The sequence below is a fragment of the Etheostoma cragini genome, chromosome 9, assembly GCF_013103735.1.
Source record: "Etheostoma cragini isolate CJK2018 chromosome 9, CSU_Ecrag_1.0, whole genome shotgun sequence".
In the NCBI taxonomy this organism is placed as follows: Eukaryota; Metazoa; Chordata; class Actinopteri; order Perciformes; family Percidae; genus Etheostoma; species Etheostoma cragini.
In genome coordinates this window covers 3,106,140-3,132,021 of record NC_048415.1, presented here as the reverse complement: position 1 = coordinate 3,132,021, position 25,882 = coordinate 3,106,140, and the positions used below count along the sequence as shown (strand labels likewise).

Below are 25,882 nucleotides of genomic sequence, written 5' to 3'. Positions count from 1 at the left end.
AAACTGTAAGTATGTAAATATCTGTCAAGCATACATTGTAAATACTGCCATGTCCACCTACCTCATGCACATAGGCAACATGTTATATTCATCATTTTAGATTTTATTTCAGTACCATATGAACTCTGCACCATTGTTCTGTTTACAACCTTCATAGGGCATGTATGCACATGTATGTGTGTGTATGTACTGTATATCTGTATGTGTTTACAATTTGCAATATGCATGCTTACATCTGTACAAGTAGTCACATGTTTATGGTTACCTTTGTTCAGTTTGCTGTCCTTCCTTAAACTGTATTCTGTGTAAGTAAAAAAGGTTTGTGTGTACACATACTTGGCCATTTAAGCGGATTCTGATTCTGATATACGATCATGCATACATGCATTGTATGCATACATACTTAGTAATCTTTCAATCAAGTATTTTTTTTTCCATTATCTTTTTCTGTCACAGAGACAGACAGAAGGACCGAGCCTTGCAACTTGCTTGTGTGTAGACATTGCTTTTGCATTATTTTGTGTGTGTGTGTGTGTGTGTGTGTGTGTGTGTGTGTGTGTGTGTGTGTGTGTGTGTGTGTGTGTGTGTGTGTGTGTGTGTGTGTGTGTGTGCTATGTTATGTAACAATCTGTTGTCCATTCAGTGGCAAAATTGTGTGTCCTCTGCCAGGGCGACTCCTCCAGACTTTCAGCTCCCAGCAGATCATCTTCCCGAATGCAAGACTCTTTCAGGCAAATGTGCAGAACAAACACACTTTATTTTGACTCTACAACTTAGAAACCTTCAACTACAAACAAACAAGACTCTCAGGAACTAACAGAGAGATGAACCGACCATAGACTAAGGAACAGAGTAGTGTAGAAATACACAGGCCAATCAACAGAGATAGGATTGGACAGACAGAAGACAGTGAAGAGGAACAGGTGATAGCACAAACGGAGGGAAATCTAATGACACAATAGTGAACAGGTGGGAGCAGAACCAGAGGGAAACTAACAAAATAGGAAGTGCAGACCACATAAGGGGGTGGGTGGAGACAAAGACACGTGACAGACAGGTAATCACAGAGCACATGGAAAACAGCAACAAGCACTTAACACCACAAAATGCATGAAATGGCACAAAGGCAGTCAGTCACAGCAGGATCCTGACAATTCCTCTTCAGAGTGCAGACAGATAAATGTTCTGCACTCTTTCTTGATTGTATATAGAATCTGTACTTATTGTCCTAGTTGTCTTTTCTGTCACATGCTCTAATAATTATTTACATAATCTAATCCGCCTGACAATCAACAGTCCAATGAATAGTGTCGTTTATATAATATAAAACAGTGGGGACGTGAAATAGTTCTAAAAGCCAAGTTAACATCTTCAAATAGATTCATCCAACATGACAGTGGAAAACCCCCAAACATTCCATTTACAATTAAAAACAAATACAGAAAAAAATACAAGAAAACATCAACATAAATTAATTAATCAATTCCTTCTTTCAGCACAAAATAGAAGCAAATGGGTTATTCAAATCATTTGAGTTCCCCGTTCGGGTTTCGAGTCTCTCTCCAGAACTCAAACCTTCGACAGCTGCCCTCCTGCACTACACATTTACGTTTCCAACAGCACTTTGCCCCTTCACAGATGTGCTTGGGTTGTCCTTGGAGATTCCCCTGTGCAAACAAAGCTCTCTTCCCTCTTCGTCTCTCTCTGATTCCACCCCCTCTGCCTCTCCCTCTGTCTCAGCTGCTCTCCCCCCCACCACGATTTCACACCAATGAGCATGCCGCGTGTAGCTCCCACTCTGGTATCAAAAACACTAGATATCTTCAGTTCCGAGCGGTACAGATTCATACAAATACAGCTAGACGGAGGCTGCTTTCTGCCAAAACACACATTGGGGATAAGCAGTGCTAAATAAGAAGGGGAGAACGAGTGTAGCATCTCTCGCACACAGCAGACTCAAGGTAAAGGATCCACATTTATTTATTGTATGACAAAGTGTTACGTAATTCTGCTGTGAATACAGAGCTCTAGGCATTATGGGGGTCTTTGTCTTCCCAATTGGGGCTGATTATTATCTGCCGTTGTTAATGTAGGCTTGTTGTTACATCAGTGAAAACTGTCAATGAAGTGATGTGAAATCTGTGTGGCTAACGTTGATTCAAACTATTGCAGGAGAGAAATAAGTGTTCTTTTATTACTTATTATCCAGCAAATGGTATGGGTGATTGTGCACATTGTGTGGCTGCATGTCCAAGCAAATTGCACATGCCAATATGTACATTGAAGCAGATTTTTGTCACTGAAGTTGGCTCCTCCTGTCCTTGCTGGCTTCCCTGACATCCCTTTCCGCTATGATTCCTGTGTGGGTGATGGGGTGCAGTAGTCCGGCTATCACCAGACCAAGCTCAATATTTTAAGCTTTAAGATTGAGCATAAGTCTGGAGAGTGTGCTCTGTATTTCCTCTGCACAAGAGGCGTGACCATCGGGTATAGTTTAAATGACTCTATACGCAATTAGTCCTTCAACCAATAAGATCAACAATTGGGTGATGTAGCAGTAATAGCGGCATCAACGGGTGGCTGCGCTTCGGTGGCCGCTATGTTGAATGTAAACAAGAAGCACGGCAGGTAAATAGGCCAGTTTGTGATTGGTTCTCGCAAAATTGTGAACTGAAGCAGGAGAGGGAAACGTGAAAAATCAAATCACGGGCAGAGTGGGCGCGGTTTACCCAGTCTAGGGGTGCAGGGTCTACGTCCTCATTCTGTGTAAAGGATATGCTTTCTGTACCATTTCCTGTTAGCACTATTGGAAATCAGTTCCCACCCCCCACCTTCCCTCCCTAGAAGCTGAACGCTCTGATGGCTTTTCAGCCCAGTAAATGTCACTCAAAGCTATTAATGGATTTGGCTTTGAAGCCCACACAAGTGCCACCCCAGGAACAGGGTGAGGTGTATCCAACTCCTTGAAACCTTTTACTCCTACTTACCTTACCTTTTGTATGTCATTGACAATGATAATACATGTGATGCATATCATAAAATGTTAATAAGTGAGCATTTAGGGTTCTGGTTGGATGATTTTGTTACGTTTGGCCAGGGCCTGGCTAGCCTGTTTCCAGTCTTTGTGCTAAGCTACCTAAGCTAGGCAACATCTCTTCTTATGTACTATACTAGTGTTGTGCAAGTTCACACTTCAAAAGAGCTAGCTCTTTGACGTTCAAAGTTTTGAACCAAGTTCTCAGTCCCGAAAAAATGAACTTGTTCACTTTCATTTCTACTGGGTTTGTTTGAATAAAGAATCTCCCCCTACCCATCCATCCCCAGCTCCTACTGGTCACTTCCTAAGTTTAAGGAAAATTAAGGAATCTGTACTGATTTGTTCATAAAACTGCTTTACTAGAAACATTCTTATAGTTGCTTCATTGTCTAATTTGCATATTTTGCAGCAGCCATGTCAGCGTTTCGGTTCAATGAGTGTTAGTGGTGTCTCTTAGCCAAATGTGTTGTGGTTGCTTGTCGTGGTGGCAGCTGTTGAAAAAACATGTAAGTGACCCTGTAAAAACCTTTAATTTTACATTTACCAATTTAAATGCATACTCATCTATGTTTATGTTCTACGTCAGCGATATTTGTGAGTTACTACGATTCACCAGGGACGCATTCAGCTAAAAATCCCTGGTCAGCATGGTCACTCGTCAAACCCTAACAACGGCATGTCAACTCTTGCAAGACAGCAAATAACCTTTTTTTTCCCCCCAATGTGTTGTTAAATTCATTTATTGTAATTAATTTACAAAAATTTGATTTTCCCCAAACAAACAATATAACGTTGATTAGCACAAGTTAGCAGCAACAGATATTTTAGGTAAAGAAATAAAATATACATACAGTAAACATTTGCAGATCATATGTGTTCAATATGAATACGTTGTGTAGGCAGTGAGTGGTTTGCAGACATTTTCAGACACACTCATATGTTTATATGATAAAAACTTACATGATTAAAACATATTTGAACATATCTGCAGGGTTAGACCAGTAGAGGTAAAGTGATACAATGTGGTTGTAAAATGTCACCACATGTGGTAAATCAAGCAAGTGCACTACTATAGCTTGACTGTACAAGTCAGTGTGTGCTTGCTACGTGCATGACAACACAGTTTCCAATCCCACTCAAGAGAAATGCTCTCAGTATCTACACAGTAAAATAAATAACTGGAACAAATGGATGAGCAATCGAGACATGTGCTCAGTCATTGAGCATTTAAAGCTGAAAGGACCAAAGCACATGTCCAGATTAAAAAAAAAGAACATGAGTACTGTACACCTGCATCACAGGGTTTGTACACGTGGGGGGGATTGTGCCTGGTTGGATGTGCTAATCCATCGCAATATCCAGATTGTGGATAAACACATGGTAGCCATTTTGCATTTCTTCAGTCACTCACATAATCAAGATATTTCATCCAGACCTTCTGTACCCTTATATAACTCCACTTGTATTCTTTGATGTAACATTAGGCAAGGCAAGGCAGCTTTATTTGCATAGCACACACATATAGTAACTGGGAAAACCAAAGTGCTTTATATAAAGTTAGTGCATTCCAAGAAATTAAACATTAAAGAGCAGCTAAAAACTGTCAAAATAAAATTACAAACATAAAAGTTACATTGCAGTATGAGAAAATAACATTAAAGACCAGTTAAAAACAGGTAAACATATAAAAGCAGATACAATAGCAGCTAGTGGGTAGTGAGGAGATGTTTGCTGTATGTAACTGTGTGTAAAAATGTAGTGTAAAAAACATGTGACTTAGCTTAGAGCACCTTTAAAAATCGAAGGTTTGCATGTGCATTTCTACTTCAGACCGCAATGGATGAGGATAGTTGAACTATAAGACTGTGCTAGAACTGTTGGGTCCTTGTAAATTATTTGGACCTACTCTATCTGCAAAGTGCCTCAAGATAACTCTTATTATGACTTGATGCTATAAATAAAATTGAATTAAATTATAGCCACGGCCAAATATCTTGTTATATCGGCCAAACAGTTATTTCGTACTCTCCTTATCCTCACACAAGGAATTCAGCAGGACTAAAAGCTCTGTCAGTCCACTCACATCCCACCAAGTTCAGATATAGCCTACAGTAGATGACAAGCTCTAATTTTATCAGCGAGGAAAATGTTCTCCAGGAGCCAGTTGGGGGTGCGCCCTTATCATTCTGAACACCCCTGGCATGCATGTGCCCTTACTAGTCCTTTCCTGCCAGTGACGTGCAGATTCACTTGAGCCAATCTGACATAGCTCTGTGTCAAACACCCCGGTCTCACGGCAGCTTGTGAAATGGTCACGTTATTTTGATCTATTGATTCGTCAACAGGGACACGATGTTCTTGTTCATTTTGTGGTTGGTTAGAACGAAATGGGAACGTGATCATTTTGCAAACTGCCATGATACTGGGTTGCAGCAGCCTGCTCCGGGGGACAACAACGGCCGCCAGGACACGAGCCGCAGTCTCTGGGGGACGCAACAACGTGGAAATGAAACGGCGACAACAGACGAATGAAACAAACAAGAAATTTGTGTCCCTGTTGACGAATCAATAAATCAAAATAACGTGACCATTTCACAAACTGCCGTGAGACCAGGTTACTTCATTTATTTCTACTCTTGTATATGGAAAAAATAAAACAGGCATATATAACCCCTACAGAGTAAAATAAAAGGATTTACTAATATGATTTGGTCAAGTATTACTTTCACTCTTTGCAGTAATTATTAACTGCACTGATGTATTCAGTTGTAGTTCAATTTTACTTTTTTGTGAAGTTTTAAACAATGACACTTGCTGACATTTGCTGAAGTATAATTGAAAATTGAAGTATAGATTGATGAAAGAAGAAAAATAGCTGACCATCTCAATAGCGTTTCATTTACATTTTTACAGATACCTCCAACGCCTAAGGTACTTCTCTCTTGCCTGTTGGGCCACTCATTTAATCTGCCTTTATATTGTCAATACAACAAAAAGAATTTATTTCATTTCAAAATCCACAATGCAAAAAAAAACACGTGCATTATGTGTTGGATACTACTTTATGTTAGGCGACTTACAATGCTAAGATAAAAGTTGTAGCAATGTTTATGAAAAGCTTTTACATGATTTTCAGTTGTCAGCTAGTCTAAAATAAAAAAAGTAGCAACAGCACAACACCTGCGTGCGGGAGAGTAATCCGAATGAGCATTGGAAAGAGGATAAAATAGTGAACACAGTAATATTTGTAGAACAGATGGGAAACCTTTTTTCAGGTTGCCAAAAAAGCAGCAGAGATCCCATGTCCCCTGTAAGGCTTGAAGTGCAATTCTATTCTTTAGGAGATTAAATTATAAGCTGCTAAAGCTTGTGAACTGGACACAGATTTATTTGATACGAAATGAATAGATAATGGAAGGCCTGTGTGGCGGGGGAGCGACTTTAATCTTACCGTACATGAGCGTACCTTTCTGAGTAGAAAAGTGATGAAAATAGTATCAGCACGGTGCTGAAAAGCCCCTGGGCAGCTTTATCCCAGGTTTACCTATTAGAATGTTGAAGTGAGCAATGTGCTCAGGAACATGATGCACAATGTAGAATACGATAGACTAGTCCAAAGTTTAATGTTCTACTTTCTACTTGTTTTCTTTTAACCTGTCCACATCATGGACATTGTGTTATTGTAGGTGGACATAATATTAGAATCCCCATGAAGTTGTGCTTTCCTAGGCAGAACAAGAGCATGTTACTGTGTGTTATTCCTAGTTTTTTTTCAAAATAAAGCATCGTTTTTGGAGTATTACAAAACTAATAAATACTACATGACAACAAAAATAGTAGAGCTTAGGTCTGAGTTACAAAAATCTGATTTTAAAATACCTCTATAGCAAACATTTCAAACTGTCAGTATTTTTTTATTTTGTTTGCCATTTGCTTAATTTCCTCAAAATTATATTTTGTTTGAGGAATCACTTTACGCAGACACGCTTTGAGGACACACTAATCGCCTGTTTGCATATCCGTCTGCCTTTCTTTTTTAACCGACCCTCATGTCTGGGAACCGTAATCCCACCTTAACCTAACGGAGTCAAAAGGGACGCTAACAGTCCCGACCAAGCACGTGTTATATGACGCTATAGGAGACGACCAAGCACATGTTATATGACGCTATAGGAGACGACCAAGCACGTGTTATATGACAATAAAGGTCTCCTTTAGCATCAATAAAAACAACAAAGGCACCTGACCTGAAGGGAGTGAGAATGTGTTGGTAATTCTACTGATTTTGCCACGTAGGTGAGGTTCTCCAACAATGTAAGACCAGCTGTACTTGTGATTATTACTTACAGATGTGGCTATGTATGACACGTGTGTATTAATGCATGAAGTACCCTGTAGGCCATCGGCCGTGACAACTCAAACATTAATATTAAATGTCAAAAAGATAATCAATGATTCAGTTTAAAGCACTGTTATTTAAACTGATATGTGAAACTGTTGTACAAAGATTAAAGAACAATTACATGAATTAGAAGGGAACTTAGAGCCAATGCAGGTCCTATCTCACAGTTCATGCAGTAGGAATTCTTCAGATTTTTCCAATACCACATGAATGCAGCACAAACGCCCGCTTTGTAATGTTAACACTCTTGATAAGTAATTTGTGTATCTGTCCTGGGATTTGGATGGACTCCAAAATACAAGGCATTCTTCCGTGGCTCATGCTACACACTTCCACCAAGTTTTTAATGAATATTTAGTCAGTAGTTTTTCTACAACCCTGTTGACAAACAAGCAAACTGACGGACAAACTAAACCGAAAATAGCCTCACTGGCGGAGGTATTAAAATTATGCCTCAAATGTACATAAAAATAATTATACCAATTTTGACAAAAAATTCTACTTATTATAACTACTATTATAATTTTTGATTAGATTGCATAAACATCAGTTTTTTATCAGTTTGTGAATAGGAAATGCTTTTTTTTTTGTACCCTGTGTATTCCCAGAGGCATTTTCTGAGCTGGCCTTGACACAACACAACTCTGTTTACTGTAAACAGCCGTGTCCTCTGGCAAAGCAAAAATACACATGGCCACACAAAAATCCTTTAAATTGATCTACTGTTAATCTCTCAAAAAAGACTGATCATTACCACTTTTACCAACGTCAACTATATCTGTATGTGCCTTGTATGCTTTCCAAGCAACACATGGGCACAAGAAGACGAGTCAGCGAGAAGCAGTGGTGTTCGTAGCTGCATGCGTTTCTGGATCAGAGTCACAGCTAGTAGCTCCTCTGGGCATAGTGTGTTGTACATAGTCACGTCCTGAAACCTACCTGAGCACAGTCGCACAAAATAAACATCTGCAAAGACAGAAATAAACCCAAGATCAGCCGTGATTCCTCCTTCTTTGGTTTCTTATTGGTGGAAACACATCAGATGGACTGACACATACTTATGCTGGCAGTCGGGCTTCTGCTTTCAGGGCAGTGTGTGCACACAGATATACACACATACAAACCCACAAGTGCAAGACCACAGTTATACTCTTGTGAATCAAATTATTCAAGTCCCAAATCTGACCACTTGGCAGCAGAGAGGAAAAGGACTTGCCAAGAAGGAAATGATGTTGAGTCACCCTCCATAACGTGTCATCTGAGTCACATTGCCTCTTTATTAACCTGAAAACAGCGCAAACTGTCTCCAGGAATGAATAGACACTGACAGATGGATGACTTCATGTACTTTGGAAGTTAAACATCAAACTCAACCTTCTATTTAATGCAGCACAAGTCTATATTGCTCCGTTGCAGCCGGGAATTCCGTTGTGTGTCCTCTTCGTCCCCTTCCGCTTTCTTTGTGTTGACATTCTAAACTCTGGTGTATTTGTGACTAGGACTATGGTTAACTACTCCTCAGATCTCTTCCAGGGTAAATCCAGACAGCTAGCTAGACTATCTGTCCAATCTGAGTTTTTGTTGCACGACTAAAACAACTTTTTAATGTAATGTTCCAACAAAACATATTACTTCCCTCCATCCGTACGACCTTTAGCGCCACCCATGACAATTGAGATTGGTTTAAAGAAGTGCCAATAAACCAGAGCACGTTTTTCTCTCATCCCAGAATGCGGTGTGGACTAGTCAGACCCTCTTTACCAGCGCTGTGGAGGAAGGTCTGGCATGCGAGGGAACTGTAGCACTGAACTACTCAAAGATACCAGAGGAAATACATGATGGGTTTTGTATTGCACGTTCTGTGATTTCCCTGCAAATGCCAACATTTTTAAAATGCCCCGCTTAGCCCTGAGGAACTTGATGATGTAGTAGCATTTGCATGAGCAGTTTGGCCGCTACTTCTTCAGCCATCACGTTACTTTTGAGGAGCAGCACTATTAACACCAAATTTTGTATTGAAATACATCAGCACAAGGCCTGCGCGTACATTAGACATTAGAAGCAAAGCACCCGACATAGCTCAGTGGTTCTGCCGAGCTAAGACAAGCGCATGCTTCTGTTTTAATGTGTGTGAAAAAAATGGAGCGGGCAGAGAGGCTGACAGTGAGTGAATGAATTAATGAATGACTTCATGAATTACAGTTAAGGAATGGATGGTGACAGCTACTAACGTGAGGCAGTGCGAGAGCAGGACAGGTCCAGCGATATTGTCAAGGATGTGAATGGATACATTAGAAAGAAGACTCACAAACCTTTTTGAACAGTTTGACAGTGAAACCCAAAGGAATAGTTTGACATTCTGAGAAATATGTAATTTAGATGACAAGAATAATACCACTGTCAGGATTAATACCACTCTAATGTCTCTACGTTTTTTATGTTATTCTTATTTTCTATTTTTTTGGCTGGTGGGATTTTAGTTTGTGTTAGTTAGTAGTAAACATGCTACTACCTTTAACGTCAACATTAACGTCATGGCACATTGTGTGCACTTGAGCATTCATGCATATGTTATCATTCTGTGTACAGTATAGCAGAGCATACGTCTATTAATGCATACAGAAGTTAATCTACCTAGCTAACCCAACGTTATCACTTGTATTGTCTTTGTGTTGATTAATCTAATCTTTTATTGTCATACAAACCATGTTTCATCACTTTGCAGCATGTCAGCCAATAGCGATAGAACCGCTGGGTGTATTCTGTCAGAATCCAGAAATAAGGAAAGGGAGGAAAATCTAAAAAATCTGCATTGCACCAAGTTAGGTGACATCAAAGAAGATGTTCTCACACACACACACCATCACACACAAATTCCATGATCTAGATTTTTACTTTTCAACGCCACAACTCCAACAGACATCACAGACATGGGAGGTAAAGCGGATGTTTTATTTTTAGATTCATGCAGCGTACTTGTGTATAGCTGAGACATCAGAGGGCTGTTGCCGTTTTTAGCCTCTTTCCTCCAGGAGCCGGCCTTGATGCATGGCTGAATAGAACATGCACTGCTTCCTCCTGACTACATGGATTTGTCAGGCATTTTTATAAATAGCTCAGTGGCAGCACGTGTCTGCACCATACTGCAGATGAAGAATGCAGCTCATAGACATAGAGATGTGTCAAGAGAGACGATAACAAGGGTTTAACAGGGGAAGGGACAGGTATGCTACAGTATCATTTTATACACAGTTTGGGACACACCAAATAGAATTATCAATATATCCACATCTCTTCTCATCAACTTCACTTGATGACCTTTTTCTGCTGAGAAAGGTACATGCTGACAAACATACAAATTTGAGCAGAGTACATTGTTGAAGGCTGGTTTCTACTTCCAATATTAATGCAGGACATCTGCTGTCCAATTGGCCAATATTTAATATTTGAATTCCTACCACATTAGGATTCAGGGCCAAATGTGTTTACATGAAAAAACAAAGCACTATTTGCAGTCTGACAATGTGCTGGTGCGACACTATCTGCATGAAATGACCTCTAAGTTTGACTTATTATCACCATCTAATTATCACTATCTAACTATCCAATCCATGAATGGGGTTGCCTACAAAATGGCACAATTTGAAAGAACGAAGAGCCTAAAAAGCATAAATCAGTTGTGGAATCTGACTGAGATGAAGCTATCACCAAGTTCAGTGATTTAAGTAAGACATAAAAGGCATTAAAAGAAGATAAATGAAAAATCCTTCACTTCAAATCTTACCACGACGTCCAATCAGTTTCTTCTCTGGAGCTTTTGACCAATCGTCTTTAGCTGATGAAGTTGCCCAGTTTTTAACAGTAAAAGGCCAAAAAAAATGTTTTTGTCTTTCTTTGGGAAGATCGTGTGATAAGAGCTAACGCTCCAGAACAGAACCCTAACCCCCCCCTAACCCTAACACGATTTTGGTGAGATGGTTTGTTTTTAACAATGCTGTCTCCAACTAAAAATCTGTCTGTCTCGCCCAAAATGCATTAATGAGCACATGCTCTTCAGAGGAAGAACCCATCAGAACTTTATGATTCAATGACCTTTGGTGTGTATTTCAACCCTAAATTTAATTTTGTATAAAGCAATGTATCCTGTGTTAGTATTAGTTTAAGTGGTAGAGGGGGCATTCTGGCGTTGTCAGAGAAAGTCATCCTAATAACGCTCTTTTATAACCCTCCACAAGTCTATAGAGAAATCTTAAATCCATAGAGCTCAAATTTAAATTCATGGTCTAAACATAGTCTGCTACACAACTGAAACATCTCTGCTCATTATGTTCTCAAGCTTCTCTGAAAAATAACTATACATTACCAAATGAAGTGCAGCATGAGATTATGACTCACACAGATGATACAAAAACTACGCTCCATTCCAGTGCATCTTTTTCGTAACATCTGATACATCACACTGGGGTTTCTGGGGCAGACAGCTTCATGTCTACAGTGCTTCTGAAACAAGCCATAAAAACGTCAGTGTTTTACTTCCTTCTTAGTGGCAACCTGAAAGAGCATGTTAACCATTACCTCTCTCTCTCTCACTCATGGCTGATTTTAACCCGAAGTTCTATATGCAAAAACTTATGTATTTACCTCTCTGATGAAAGCAGACTGCCATCCAATGTTCATTTAAAGGCAATATCAGAAATATTAGTCCAACCGAAACACAAATGCACATGTTGTTTCTCACTCTCTCACGCGCACACACACACACACACACACCCACACACTGAACAAAATCAAAAAACCAACTGTCAGAGGTGGTTCAAGAACATGAAGTGAGCCTTGGCATTCGTGTGGTGGATACAGTCCATTATTTCCAGCAAATGGCTTCTGGGTGGCTAATGAACGCTACATTTCATGCAATGTTCCCAATTCAAGGTCCAAGCATCAAAACAATCCACTGCTCCAGCTCTACTGCTGCACTGATACCATTCAAGAGATGCTCAAGGGGAATACTTACGTGTGAAGGGACAAATACTATAAATGAAAGGATGGATGCGTGAAAAGAACAAATACAAGTTGTCTTAGTTGGACTTGTCATTGTCATCATTGTCATTAGATAACTCCGCAGACTTATACACAACAGACCTGTCACAGAGATTAAAAAAAATGGGTTTCTTACATTGGAATGAAGAATGTTAGTGTCTTTAGGACAGGATAATTATCACAGTTATTAATCAGTGGCATTAGTGGCTGTCACTGATACTGTATGGGCTTGTTATGTCTGTATATTTGTTCTTTGTATCTCATGTTTTTTTGTTTATCTGGTTACGTTTGTTGAGTGCATTTGTCATTTTGTTTTGTCTAGCTACATTTGTTTTTCTTCCTCTCTGGTCTCTCAAAAGAGATCTTTCTATTAATGCCTGATTAAAAAATGGTTATAAAATGGTTATATATGTAAAAGCCAAGCAACATGCTAATGTAGCATTGCTACAAAGTAAATGGACATGTTCTGGTTGTAGGGTTCTCGTATTAAGGCAGAACATGAATAAAGCCTGCTGTGCCTGGCTCCTTTTTTTTTGTTTTGACAAATAGATAAACTCAATTCTCTATTAAAAGGAATACTTTGACATGTTGGGGAAAATGCTTATTTGACTTATTTGACTCCTAAATGTTAGGACATAATCTGAATTTCTCCTCCTGAATCTGAGGTCAGGTAATCACTCGGAGCCTCCTGTCCAGCACCTGGGTTATCCGGAATTAGCCATTCATTCATTCATTCATTTAGTCATAGTATCGTCCCCAATTTTCTGCCATAGCCCCTTACATTTAAGAGTGAAGCTTGGAGGATTTTACCTGAATGTATTAAGTCTTTCCGTCCAAAGGTTTGCATTAATGTTTCCTGTGAAATAGACATTCTTTTACACAAAAGTGTTAGTCTTTGATTGAGCATATTTAAGAGCAGTTTATCCAACAAAAGCTGACTTTTAGCTGCAGAGCACTGTAAGCTACCCGTTGTTTAGAGCGGGCTTTACAGTTCAATATAGCCTTCAGAAAATAAGCATCATACAACGGCAACAGTTAAGTTTAGAAAAAAAGATTGCGGTTCGAATCAAAACACTCCACGTACATGAACATACGTTTCCCGGGTAAAGATCTTCTGTTCACCCCAGGACGCGAACTCCGCTCCCAGGGTAGAAAACCATTTGCTTTCTTTCAAGACTGCTCTTATACATCAGCAGCCAGTGTGGTTCATACAGCAAAAAATACATGGATTTCATATTAATAACAGTGCTTTACTTTTAATAGCTATATGTATGAATCGTTCAAGAAACAGCCTGAACAACTAAAGAAAGGACAGTGTCCTAGCACAGTGATAACTGTGATTGGAGAATCTACGACATCTATAGAAATAAAACACAGAGCTAAAAGCATATTTTGAGTCAATGCCAGCGGGAGAAAGTTTGAGAGATTATTAGAGACAGTGTTGCCTCCATATCTCAGTGTCCGGACAATTCAGTGGCAGCCATGAATTGTTGCTCAAGACATATTCTTAAACTCTGCAAACTACACTCACACTACTCAAACCGTATCATGATGTGAATTAGGAGACAGTATCACCGATGTTTGAGGCTCCCTCATGAATGAGGCAGAGCCAAACTGAGTCAGCTTTTTGAATATGGAGTTGCACCTGTTGTCTACATCCAGTCCAATCAGTTGGCCTTGTCTCTCTCTATCTTCTTCTTAAATAATTATTTATTCATCATGTCTCGCAACAACATGTAACAACTTATACATAGTCTAAAAAGCTAAAGGGGCGGCCCAACTGCATGAAGACAAAACATACGATCAGCCACCTTAGCAACAGTCAAAATGTGGTGGCAGTGTTTTTGATGTGTGAGTGTGCTGAGCTTATAGTTAAAATGCATGTCTAAGTTGTACGTGATATGTCAAATAAAAGCACTGCATTATTAGCCCCTTCAATTATTATCAATAATTATTATGCAAATTGACTGACCATGTTTGCTTACCAACTGTGTTTGGGTTGCACTTTTCATAGCTATATGTTTGAAGCTGTTTTTTTTTTTTTGACTTACCGATCATAACCCTGCTTTTCAGTGGAATAAAACAAAAGACCATTTTTGTAGCAACAAGCACATCCTTGCACTGCAGATTGTTGCAGCCGTACAGCACCCACGTGTGAATCTGCGTAAATTGCATGGAATGTATGTTTTCTTTCCCAAATGGTTTACACTGATGAGGAGATATACAGCAAGAAGAAAAGTATTATATTAGTAAGTATTATATGTTTTCCCAGCAGGATCAGTACCATGAAGACCAGACTAGGCTGCCTGTCCAACAAATCGGACTCCTACAGCGACTTCTCCGAGTTTCTCCCTCCTGCTCATGAAACCACCGCCAGGTGTCTGAAGTAAGTCTGTGCCTACTTTTGTGAGATGACAACATGTTTAACAAATTTAAACCCGAGCTTCTTTTTGTATATGATTCTCTGGACACAACACATGGCTTTTAACATTTTATGAAATTACTTTGGAAATGTTTAAACTCTAGAAGGAGCTGTTTTTTAATAGACTTTAGTATTTTAATGGGATTTCCAATGCAATGTTTTGCACTCCTGTCAGCTAACATGGCAACAACATGCATTAGATTAACATTTCAAGAGTTGTTTTTTCTCTTGCCTTGACAATGAACCATTGCTATGCCAATTGAGAAACATTCTCTCAGTATGATATAATTTGTTTAAACTTAAGCTGCAATGCCATAATCAATATGATATTTTAAGCACAACACTGTGTACAAATGAGGTCAGTCATTAGGCTTATTAATGCCTTCATTTGCAAGAATTTCAAAGTTATGCCATGTATAATTTTCAGATAGTAAATCAAAGCCTCATGACGTTTGAAACAATTCCAAGAAAATGTGTTTTTTCAAAAACGAAGTTTACAGAGACACCTGTGTCATTTTTTAAGTTTTTTATGTTGTCATTGAGCTTTTCTGTTCACAATAATCTGTTTCATGAATGGCCTAGACACACTCTGAAAGGTAGTGTGGTACAATGATGTTAATGTATCCCTGGAATTTCCAATAGTGTGTGTTATCCCATCAGAGCATTAAATTGTGCAAGAAGGGTCAGCTGTTGTTCTTCTATGCCTTATCTTCCTTTGTATCAACATTCTGTAAATTACTTTACGGCCTGAATCCACTGTCTGCTGTGAGCAGAAAATAAATCATACGTCAAACTGAATACCTTTCAATAATACATCCAGTACCATCTTGTTTTAAAAATACATGAAATCTGCTGGTGGTTAGCATCTTACTGAGGCAGTTTCCTTTGTCTCTCTCTGCGTCAGAGTATCAACGGATGAGGTTGTCCGATGGTCAGAATCGTTTCATCATCTCCTCTCTCACAAATGTAAGTGACCATTTTCTACTTTTTAACAGTCCCCATTGCACAAGTCACGTTAAGCAGGATTAAGAAAATAAAAGCCACTGTAATGTACCTTTACAGACAAAAGTCCTATCTTGTTCATTTGATTCACTAGTAGTCCATTTTCATTTACCAGTTTTTGCAACCCCCGGAGCAGCCCAGCGTTATGGCAGTTTGTGAATTGGTCACGTTCGAAAAATTGTTACATGTACATGTAATAATCAAGAAAATCATGACACGTACACAAATTATCAAATCAAAATAATGTGACCATTTCACGAACTGGTGTGAGACGGGGTTGCTTCAAGCCCATCTTGTGTAATTCCTTCATTTCTGTGTTGTGAGGACTCCTTTCCACATGAGTCACATACTTGTCTGTGACCTTCCCCATGGACCAAACACACACTGGCACAGACTCACTCACACAAATCCATCCGAACAAACAAACCGTGTGTTTATTTTCTAACCGCTGACAAGCTATGTGACGTAGAATCAACAAAATTGCATTCACTGAGCTGACAAATTAAACGGCACATACACTTTATTCAATTCAACAAAAACACTAATTCCACACCAAGGTTATAAGAGTTATGCATATTTCATTATTCTTTATATTTACTTACTTCTGATTTTTTATTTCAAATTCAGTTTAAATTATTTTAAAAGCGGGTAGGCTAGTTTAGGTTAGTTTGTCTATTTTTGTAATATGAGTTATTTGTCAGGGGCCAGATTCAAAAAGGGAAGGGGTGGCGCAGTTGATATGACACATGCATTTGGGGTGGGAGATCTGGGTTTGATTCCAACCAATGTGTCCCTGAACAATACATTTAACCACTGGTTACTCCAAAGGTGTGCAACCCCTGATATATAGCAGTTGTAACTTGCTTTGCATAAAAGCACCCGCTACATGACATGTATGATGATGATGATGATGATGATGATGATTAGACAAATTTGAAGTCGGGCCCAGATTCTGTTGAGAACTGGTAGATAAAGTCACAGTGTTTAGGGTTTAAAGGGTACCCTATAGAGGAGATTTGAGGAGTTGCCCGTTTTGTTTGGGTTAATTCCGTTAATACCATGGTTTTAGTATGAACACATGTAAGTGCATCAAGCACGTAGTTGACACTACACACCTTACTGCTGAATGCAAAAGGTTCCAATGCAACCACAAAGTGCATGCATGCATCGCTATCCCATGATCGAAGGTTGGTGGTGGTAACGTGCTTGCTAAAGGTAGGGCAGACAACTAGCACATGTGTGAGGAAGACGAAACACGTTCAGCTAGGGACGCAACCAACTATTATTTTCATTATCAATACATCAACACGCTTATTTTATTTATTTTTTATTTTGGCTATGGAATGTCAGAAAATAGTTAATAAAATGCTTTGTCTAATCCACATTACAAAACCGAAATTTACTGTAACTTTGTGATAGTAATAAACGTCCAATACATTCAAGTCATTGCCAAATAACAAAGCTAATTAAGACAGCTCCACACAACTCTCCCTGTCTTTGTTATGTTTCTTACATGTTCAGAAGATTGTGGCGTCCGGTGACTTTCCCGTGCAGGAAGTCGAGTGACGATAATTACCTCTACTGCCCCATCATGTTAAGTTAATCCTCTTTGTCCTTCTTGGCTGTTTGAAATTGCGTGCAGGAGGGGCGGGTGCTTGTGCGCAATCACGGAAGGCTGTATCATGTGGACGCGCCAAGTCTTGTCATCATTACTTAGAATTTCTCATGGGGGAGACAGAAACTACGCACTATAGCTTTAAAGATATGAAATTTACCATAAAAAACAGTAACAACAGTAAGCTGGAGCTAGCGGATGTTTATTGTCTTTGTTTGATGAATTCATTCAATTATAAATCAATTATCAAAATAGTTTTTTTTTTAAATTGAGTAATAAAAATTAAAACTCCACAAGGCTCTTTCCAGGATTTCTAATTGTTTCTCCACAGAACCAATCGCTGCAAGTTTTTTTCAAATAATCAATGATTATTAGATTTTAGAAGTGACATAATCACCAACGTTAGAGATGTGACTGCGAAGTCCATGCTTCTCCCTCGTTCCCTGTTAATTCAAATTTCTTTTAATTAATGTCTCTGTTATTTCTGACGGCCCAAACTCTGTATTTTCTGTGGAACTGTTTTACTGACACCTGGGGGTATTAAGTGACTTAAGCAGAAAAGACAAAAAAAAGTATTTTTCATCCAACCTAGACTGAAAGAAATCTGTAAACACCTTGCACTTACATGAAAATGATCTGTTTTCTACAGATTGAGGTTGTGACATAACACCTTTTGGCTGACACATACCTAATGGAGCGCTTATTTCATCCATGGAAGACATAAAGTTAGTTAGAAATCCAACAATAGAGCCCTCCCCGGGCAGAGGAAGTGTGATACAGCTGTGTTTCCGGTTTCAATTGACCAAGCATTAGAGAGGTCAACTACAACATGTACATGGACACACACAAACGCACACACACACACACACACACACACGTTCATTGCAAGTAATATCAAAGCAACAGGGACACAGTACTGAATGTTCCTTCAGAGGATATTGCATTCACTTTAATTTCATTTAAAAGGCGGGAAAATATATTACAATTAGACCTGAATGCAATCTAGCGTCATTCTCCAGTGTGTAAAACTGATTACATGTTTGCTGGGGGCCAGACCTGTGCCTGTTATGTGTCTTGTTAGCACAAGAACATGTGCCCAATCCAGAAGTGAGCCCTGAGGAGAGAGGACTAAAGACTCACAGACTTCATTGATCTCAGGTGCTAAGTGAGTGAGTGTGTGAGGACACATGGGCTCAGATGGGTACAAATGCGATTGGGACAGCACTTCACAAGATCACATTACCTTGGCGACGTTTAATCACAAAGATCGTGCTGACACTTGCTGGTTTGGGTATTTTCATTTTAAGTTTGTTGCTTTCCACACGACCAAGGCCCGGGAGACAGACGCTTGATCCAAATAACGTTTATCGGCTTGACAACAGGTCTGTTCCTGTCCATGCTCGTGTGTCGCACTGTTGGTTATCTTTGTAATGTCCCAATTTCCCTATGGTCTCCTCGGTAAACGTCACAATGCTTTGAACTGTGGGTTGTTCCCTTTGGGGAAGTCTGCATCGATGCAGGCTCACGGAAAGGGCTCGGTACGCGTGAACTCAAACTCTTTGAAATTTGACATTGGGAAAACCCTACGCACTTACGAATTTCGCGAGAACGCGCACCAAAGTCTGTGAGTCCTTGAGTCCGGACTTTGGGATTGGGCCAATGTGTGAGGTTGACAAACAGCAGTGGTTTGCTTTTCAAGCTCATTTTATCAGGGAAACAGTTTGTCCTTTTAATGAGGTTGTTAGCGAGAGGGACAACTTATAAAAATGTTAACATTTATAAAACTTAGCACAGGAGTGCTCAAAGCCCAACCACATTATATTTTTGAATAATACCTTGGATTGGTTCCAGAGTGCCGCGTGGGTCTCCACTGATTGTTTCAGCCCCAGCTGCCGTGCATTGTCTGTTTTGCTCCCAGCTGATCCTAATTGCTCTGATGTATTTAAGCTTGAGTCAGTCAGGGGAACCTGCTGTCAGTTCATCAAGGTCCCCTGCTGCACTGAGTTAGAGTATCCAGGCTAACAGAACTGTGGCTGTGCTCTTTTTAAAAATCTTCTAATTGTATTGGGTTACACATACACAACTAATCAAAAGATGTGATGGAAAGATGCAAAACACATTAGAGGTGCTTAATTTGGGTACTCTCCAATGCTTAATCCAATTCAAATAAAAAGAAACTAAAATACTAAAGAGAGAGGAAAAAAGCCAAAAACTAAAATTACACACAATGTCAAATCAACACAGAAGAAACATCATAAGGTCAAAGAATATTAGCAATTACATGGGTTGTTTACAAAGACGTTCAATAGGGAAACCGATGACAGACATGCAGTTTTCTTAAATTCTACAGGTGTTAGATTTAAAAACTCTGATGGCCAAGCATTCCATATAAATGGATCTCCGTGATTAAAAGTAAATTGAAGTTGAGAAGGTTTTCTGTGGTAAACATGCTTTATTTTGGGTGCCAATGCATAGGATACTTTGGAACCCTTGGCCTGTAATCTGCCCCTTCTCTAAATTTTTCTGCAATGAATTTCACAACTAATGTAGAGATGTTTGCACTTAATTTTCAGGTTGATATTTCCTGTTAATATGCAACAAATACAAAAGCAGTCATGTCACTCTAAATATTGGGTCTCAGACTCCCTCTAAATTCCCCTCTTGGTAAATTTGTATAGAAATAAATTACAAGTACAACCAAACTTAATGAGAATCTAAGACATACAATTGTCAAAATATTGGGGAAAAGTTTTAACAAAAATATAAAATGAGGTAATATAAATTTGTGGAAGACAGAAATTTACCTTTCTAAAAGGTTCAAGTATACCACTGCCTTCAAAGTCTTCTTTCCTTTTGTGTTACCACGGTTACTTGGGGACTTATTCAAACAAAAGCCCAGTGTGTGATTGTGTTTGTGTGTTGCCCTGTGCCCAAAGTGTGTGCGTGTTTGTTTCTTTGTGAGAAATATTGTTGAATATGCACAGATTGACCATCCCCACTGCTCATGCCCGGCTTTATTAGGTAAACAGCAGAAATGAGAAGCATGGAAATAACATGTCAACGTGACACAGGCCCACAGAAAAACATGCCCTCACTTTGTGTTATCGGGGGGGGGGGGGACAATAATTGATCACTTATCTTGACTGAAGACGGCAAAGAAATATCTTTGTGGGAGTATTTTGTTCTGATTTGTTTGTGTTCTATTCATGAGAGCTGTTTGCTGCTTCTGGGAACAAGAGTGCGTACTCAAGGGGGGAAATATCAACACAGGGTGAAGGGTATTATCACATGATCAAGATACTCTGTTGAAATAGAAAAACATCCAGCATCCTGCCTTACAGGAATAGGTGCTACGCTGGAATATCAATCATGTCTGTGAAGTGTTTTTTGTTGGTTTTACCTCCTCCACTTACCATCTGATTCATTTGTCCTTTCCAGTTGGCCTGGCTGCCTTTCGGACATATCTCAAGACGGAGTTCAGTGACGAGAATATCGAGTTTTGGATGGCCTGCGAGGAGTACAAAAAAATCAAAAGCTCAACCAAGCTTGTATCAAAAGCAAACAAAATCTTTCAAGAGTTCATTGATATTCAGGCGCCCAGAGAGGTGTGTGTGACTGAAGTTTATGTGTATGTGCTGTCATGATCAATCAAGAGATGTGTAGAAGAAATTGAATTACCTAACAGTTCTAGTCCCATCTAATCCTAATATCCTCTTTCCTGTTCCACTGAAGTTTCTATTTTTCCCTGATCAACAAACTGTGTATTCTGATTTAATCAAGTCTTAGGTTTGCCTTTTATCTTGCTTGGTATTTAAAATGCGGAACTTCACTTTATCACTGAGTGAGAACTTTTGTTTTAAGCACATGTTGGGTCCTACATAGATTCACAGCTTAAAAATCAAAGTGCTTTTGATTAGTTGGGGCAGACCGTATTGAGTCTATGCAAATCTACTCAGACAGACTTGCAGTAGAACGTCTTCTCAGCTTTTGTTTATTCGGTTGTTTCCTGTGAACCTGGCCAAAAACTCCTTCTGGATGTAATTGGTCGTCCTACACACAGAGTAAGACAGGCAGACACACAGCTGACACCTGGCAGATGGACGCTCAAGCAGTTCCAGTAAAGTGGCTGCATGTGTCCACGACAATGCACAGAACACCATGGTGTCTAGAGCTGTCCGCGGAACGCCGAGTGTATACCTGAGCCTCCCAAAGGGTGTATCTGGGACTCTGTTGCCTGCTTGTCTGTGACTGTAAACACTGTCCATTTTAGAGAAGTTTCAGATCAAGGTTTAAGACCATGTTTATTTACTGAGAAATACATGCTTGATGGTGTTTTTTGGCTCCAACGCCACCTTCCAGACAGCTAACCCTAACCTTAACCCTAAACCTAACCATTGCCAAGTTGCTTGGAAGGAGACATTGTGGGCAAAAAACACCAAACACCGAAAGACATAATTCATTCTCTAGAAGGGTGACAAATTTACCTTAATGTGCTTGTGACATACGCTTGTTAGGGTTAGATGCTCCCAAAAAAATCCAATGTCACTTTTTTATGAAATCCAATCCATCAGTTACTTGGCTAATGTAATGAACCCACCCCCAGCTTGTTCGTTGTTCTCATTTCCTGTTTTAGTTTACTGACACTGCAACATCACCTGAAATAAACCTCACCATAGGTTATTTGTCATTGCCTTCCCAAATTGGTATGGTTTAGGTTTGGTAAACATTTTCGAGCCCAAACTAAAAGGTACAGGCTATGAAACACTCATGGTCAGGTGGAGCATGCAGAACAAATGCCATGATATTATTTAATACATACATATTAATGCAACCTTCCCCTATAAACAATGTTTATGCTTTCCTTATCCTGGCAGGTAAATATTGACTACCGCACCAGGGAAAAGACCAAGCAGAGCCTCGAGGATCCATCCCCAACTAGCCTCAATGAAGTCCAAGCTAAAGTCTTCGGCCTCATGGAGAAAGACTCGTACCCACGATTCCTCAGGTCCAAGATGTACGAGGACATAGTCAAAAGGGCGCAAGAACAAGGCCAGCGGAGGTCTGTTTGACTGAATTTGATGAAGACCACAGCCGACACCAAACTGGACCTACACTGTAAATCCCTGAGTAATCCTTTGACATCATCTCTGAATACTGTGACTCTGCAAGGATGGCGCGACATGCTTGACTGTTTCCTTTTGTCTACACCAGCTCCATGCATGCAATCCCTGTAGAAAAGACGTGTCTTGGTGGACTGCACTGTAAAGTATAGAGAAGATTTGATGAGAATAAGCTAATTGTTTTAACTCTTCTCAGGACTGGGCGATATGTTTGGAAAATGTTGTCACAATAAAGAATTACTACATCGATAACAATATGTATCACTGTATACTAGGGCTATAACGATACACCAAACTTTGGTTTGATTCGGTTAATGATTTTTTTCCCACGATTTGATACAAACCTTGATTCTTTTTTTTTTTTCGTGGGGTAATACATAATACATTTTTTCTGCCACATGATATATTGTTTTTTCATTGATTACATCCCAGTTTGCAACAAAGTCATACAACAGATACCTTATTTATTGATATTGATATTGATTTCAATGTTGATCGATCCAACACTAAGATTCTATTGCACCTTGAAAGATGTTTCCAAAATTGTTTCAGTGATTCATTAACTCGTTGGAATGAGACATAAGAATATTGGTAACAATTATCCTCCCAACATGTAGGGGGAGTGAACAGGAAAAGTGCTTTGATGCCTACTGTACGGGGGCTGGTTGACAAGTAGCTAATATTAACGGAATTCTTTGTGGGTGACGTAAGATTTCGACACAGTCCAACACGCTCATTTAACTTTTAGTATGATTGTTTTGACCACGGTTAACAACTCTGGGCTAGCTTACCCACAAATTCATCAGTAACATTAACTGTGTAGCTAGATGGATAACTAATCTAATGGCAATTTAGCTAGCTAGCACAACTCTGACTTAGTCTCAGGGTGTGTTGCGATTCTGCCTTCTCCCACTGCAATACAGGTTGGTGGAACTAAGTGTTGCGATTTTTGTTTCATTTTCCATATCGTTACAGCCCTAATATATACACAACTTAAGGAGAGAGAGAGAGAGAGAGAGAGAGAGAGAAAACCCCGGCATCGAGGAGTATCTTTGCATACTGTAGATGGGCGCCCGCTCTACCAACTGTAGTGTCCAAAAATAACATGGACACTTTAATGCTAATTGGTGACATATCCCTTTAACATCTGAAACTGTGCCAAAGTGGATTGCACTTACATATTGATATAGATACAATTTCCTGTGTATTGTAAATTTTAGCATGTATGGAATTACATGTGGAGTATGTGTGTTAATTTTTTACCTTTAAAAAAAAGTGCTTTCATCTCTCTTGAATCTGTTCTGTATACCAATGTGTACAGTGCACGGGCCAACCATCCCTTGCCAGCCATAATTCTATGGTAATGTATTATCATTCATATATGTTTAATTATATTTGATTTAAGCCATGTCATCACACTAAAATACCATGCATAAAATGTTTCATTGCATGATCAAAATTGGTACACAAAAATGGAAATTGCTGTTTTGTTGTTCCAAAACTAATTTGATGAAATGTACAGCACACTCAGCATAAAGTGATTCATTAAACTGAAAACTGGCCATCTGCCAGTAGTGACTTGAATGCCCGACCCCCATGGAATATGTTCTGCATGATAATTATTTAGACAGCCTTTAACTTGATCAGTATTTTAGGAAAATTACTACAAAAATAAGTCTGTACATGACAATGTGTTTGAAATGTGCTCTACTTTAAACAAGCGGATTGATAAGAATTCAGGGGAGACAAAAAAAATGTCTGTTTTGCATGTGTACTGTGAAGGCCAAACTCTTCTGTTTTTTCAACAAATCTGGCTCAACAACATATCACCCTAAATGCTATGTCACTGTGTTCCACATGAATGTTACCTCCCCCTTATATTTTGTGATTAAAAACTAATCTGCATCTATATTTTGTGCTCTGTGTGACTTAATTATCATAATACTAAAAGGGTATTAGAGTTATGAAAATGCATTCATCCACTGATGAGACAGACTGACCTAGATTCCAATGCCATTTTATAACCAGACAAGAAGGGAAAAAAACTCTAATAAATGATAACCCAGTCCTCAATCTGGGGTGATTCATCTCTCTATTTCATTTTTGAAGAAGAGAATGAAGATTGGAATTTCTGGTTTCTATTTACCATTATATTGGAAGAATTAACAGGCATGAAATGTTATAGAAAACAAAATAGCTGGCTTATGAGCAACAAAGTCTGTTAATTGCTAAGGAAATGGAAGAGAACTTTGCTCAACAAACCTTTCACATTTGTATTTTTCACATTTCATCCCATACATGGTCTCAAGTTGCACCTGCTCAACAACGATGAGCCCCAGAAAGTAAAGAATGGAACACAATTCAATCAAACATTCATGGCATTATTTCTACTGTCTAGATAGGATCTTCAACAGCGGGTTCTCGGAGTTGCTGCAGCGGGTTCACCAAATTATTACTTTTTTTTTCAAAAACTAAAATGTTTTAACATAAATCCAACATATTAGCAAATATGTATCAGCCTATTTGTTAAAAACAAAAACAAAAACACATCAATCATAGGTTTACTGGGCCTATAGGTAAGGTGGTCACTAAGGCAGCCATCCACACATACAGTACAGTTAATCCTAAGGATTCACTACTCATGTTTCCATCTAATCGTCAAGCAATTCTTTTTTCAAAGATTACTTTTTGGGGCTTTCCACTTTTAATTGTTTTAACAGGACAGCTATGTGAGAAAGGAGGAAGACATGCAAGGGCACAGGTCGGATTTGAACCCTAGGCCTCTGCGTCAAGGCATACATCTCAAAGTACATCTGCGCTTGCTCTACCCACTGATCCAAGCAGGCCACAATTGCCAAGTAAACTTTAAGCAAACTTTTAAAATTTAGCAAAAAGAAGAAGAAAAAAAAGTGTGACTTAGAAGCATTTCCATCAACTGGTTTAGAACGAATAAACTAGAGAATGCAAAGTGTAGTTTTGTCACAAGTTGACGTTACGCGTGGTTGCAGATTGCAAAGCTGCCTGATTAAATCAAAGAGTTTAGAAGCTAAGTTATTTGGCTAAACGGAGAGAGGTAGCATTGTACAAGTTGGCCACCTGTGCATAATACAGGCTTGTAGCAGAGACATTTGGTGTCGGTGAGTCAACCGTTCATCGCTGTGTATGCGCGGTGCGCAGGGCCATGCAACTAAAGTTTAAATTGACAAGAAGCAATTGACAAGTTCAATTTTGTCAATTTACCCGCCGT

General features: G+C 39.2%; 1 protein-coding gene across 2 annotated transcripts; it reads left to right on the top strand.

The window, feature by feature from the left end:
• The first annotated feature begins 1,738 nt into the window (after window positions 1–1,738).
• On the top strand, window positions 1,739–22,883 carry rgs8 (regulator of G protein signaling 8). Of its 2 annotated transcripts, none has more exons than XM_034882390.1 (5): window positions 1,739–1,961; window positions 14,752–14,862; window positions 15,803–15,864; window positions 20,954–21,120; window positions 22,390–22,883. In XM_034882390.1, exons 2-5 carry the CDS (start codon window positions 14,762–14,764, stop codon window positions 22,582–22,584), a joined length of 525 nt encoding a protein of 174 aa, XP_034738281.1. In that variant the 5' UTR covers window positions 1,739–1,961; window positions 14,752–14,761; the 3' UTR covers window positions 22,585–22,883. The 2 variants fall into 2 exon arrangements, with proteins under 2 accessions (XP_034738281.1, XP_034738282.1); XM_034882391.1 differs by having other exon boundaries at window positions 1,740–1,961; window positions 14,749–14,862.
• Window positions 22,884–25,882: the final 2,999 nt, after the last annotated feature.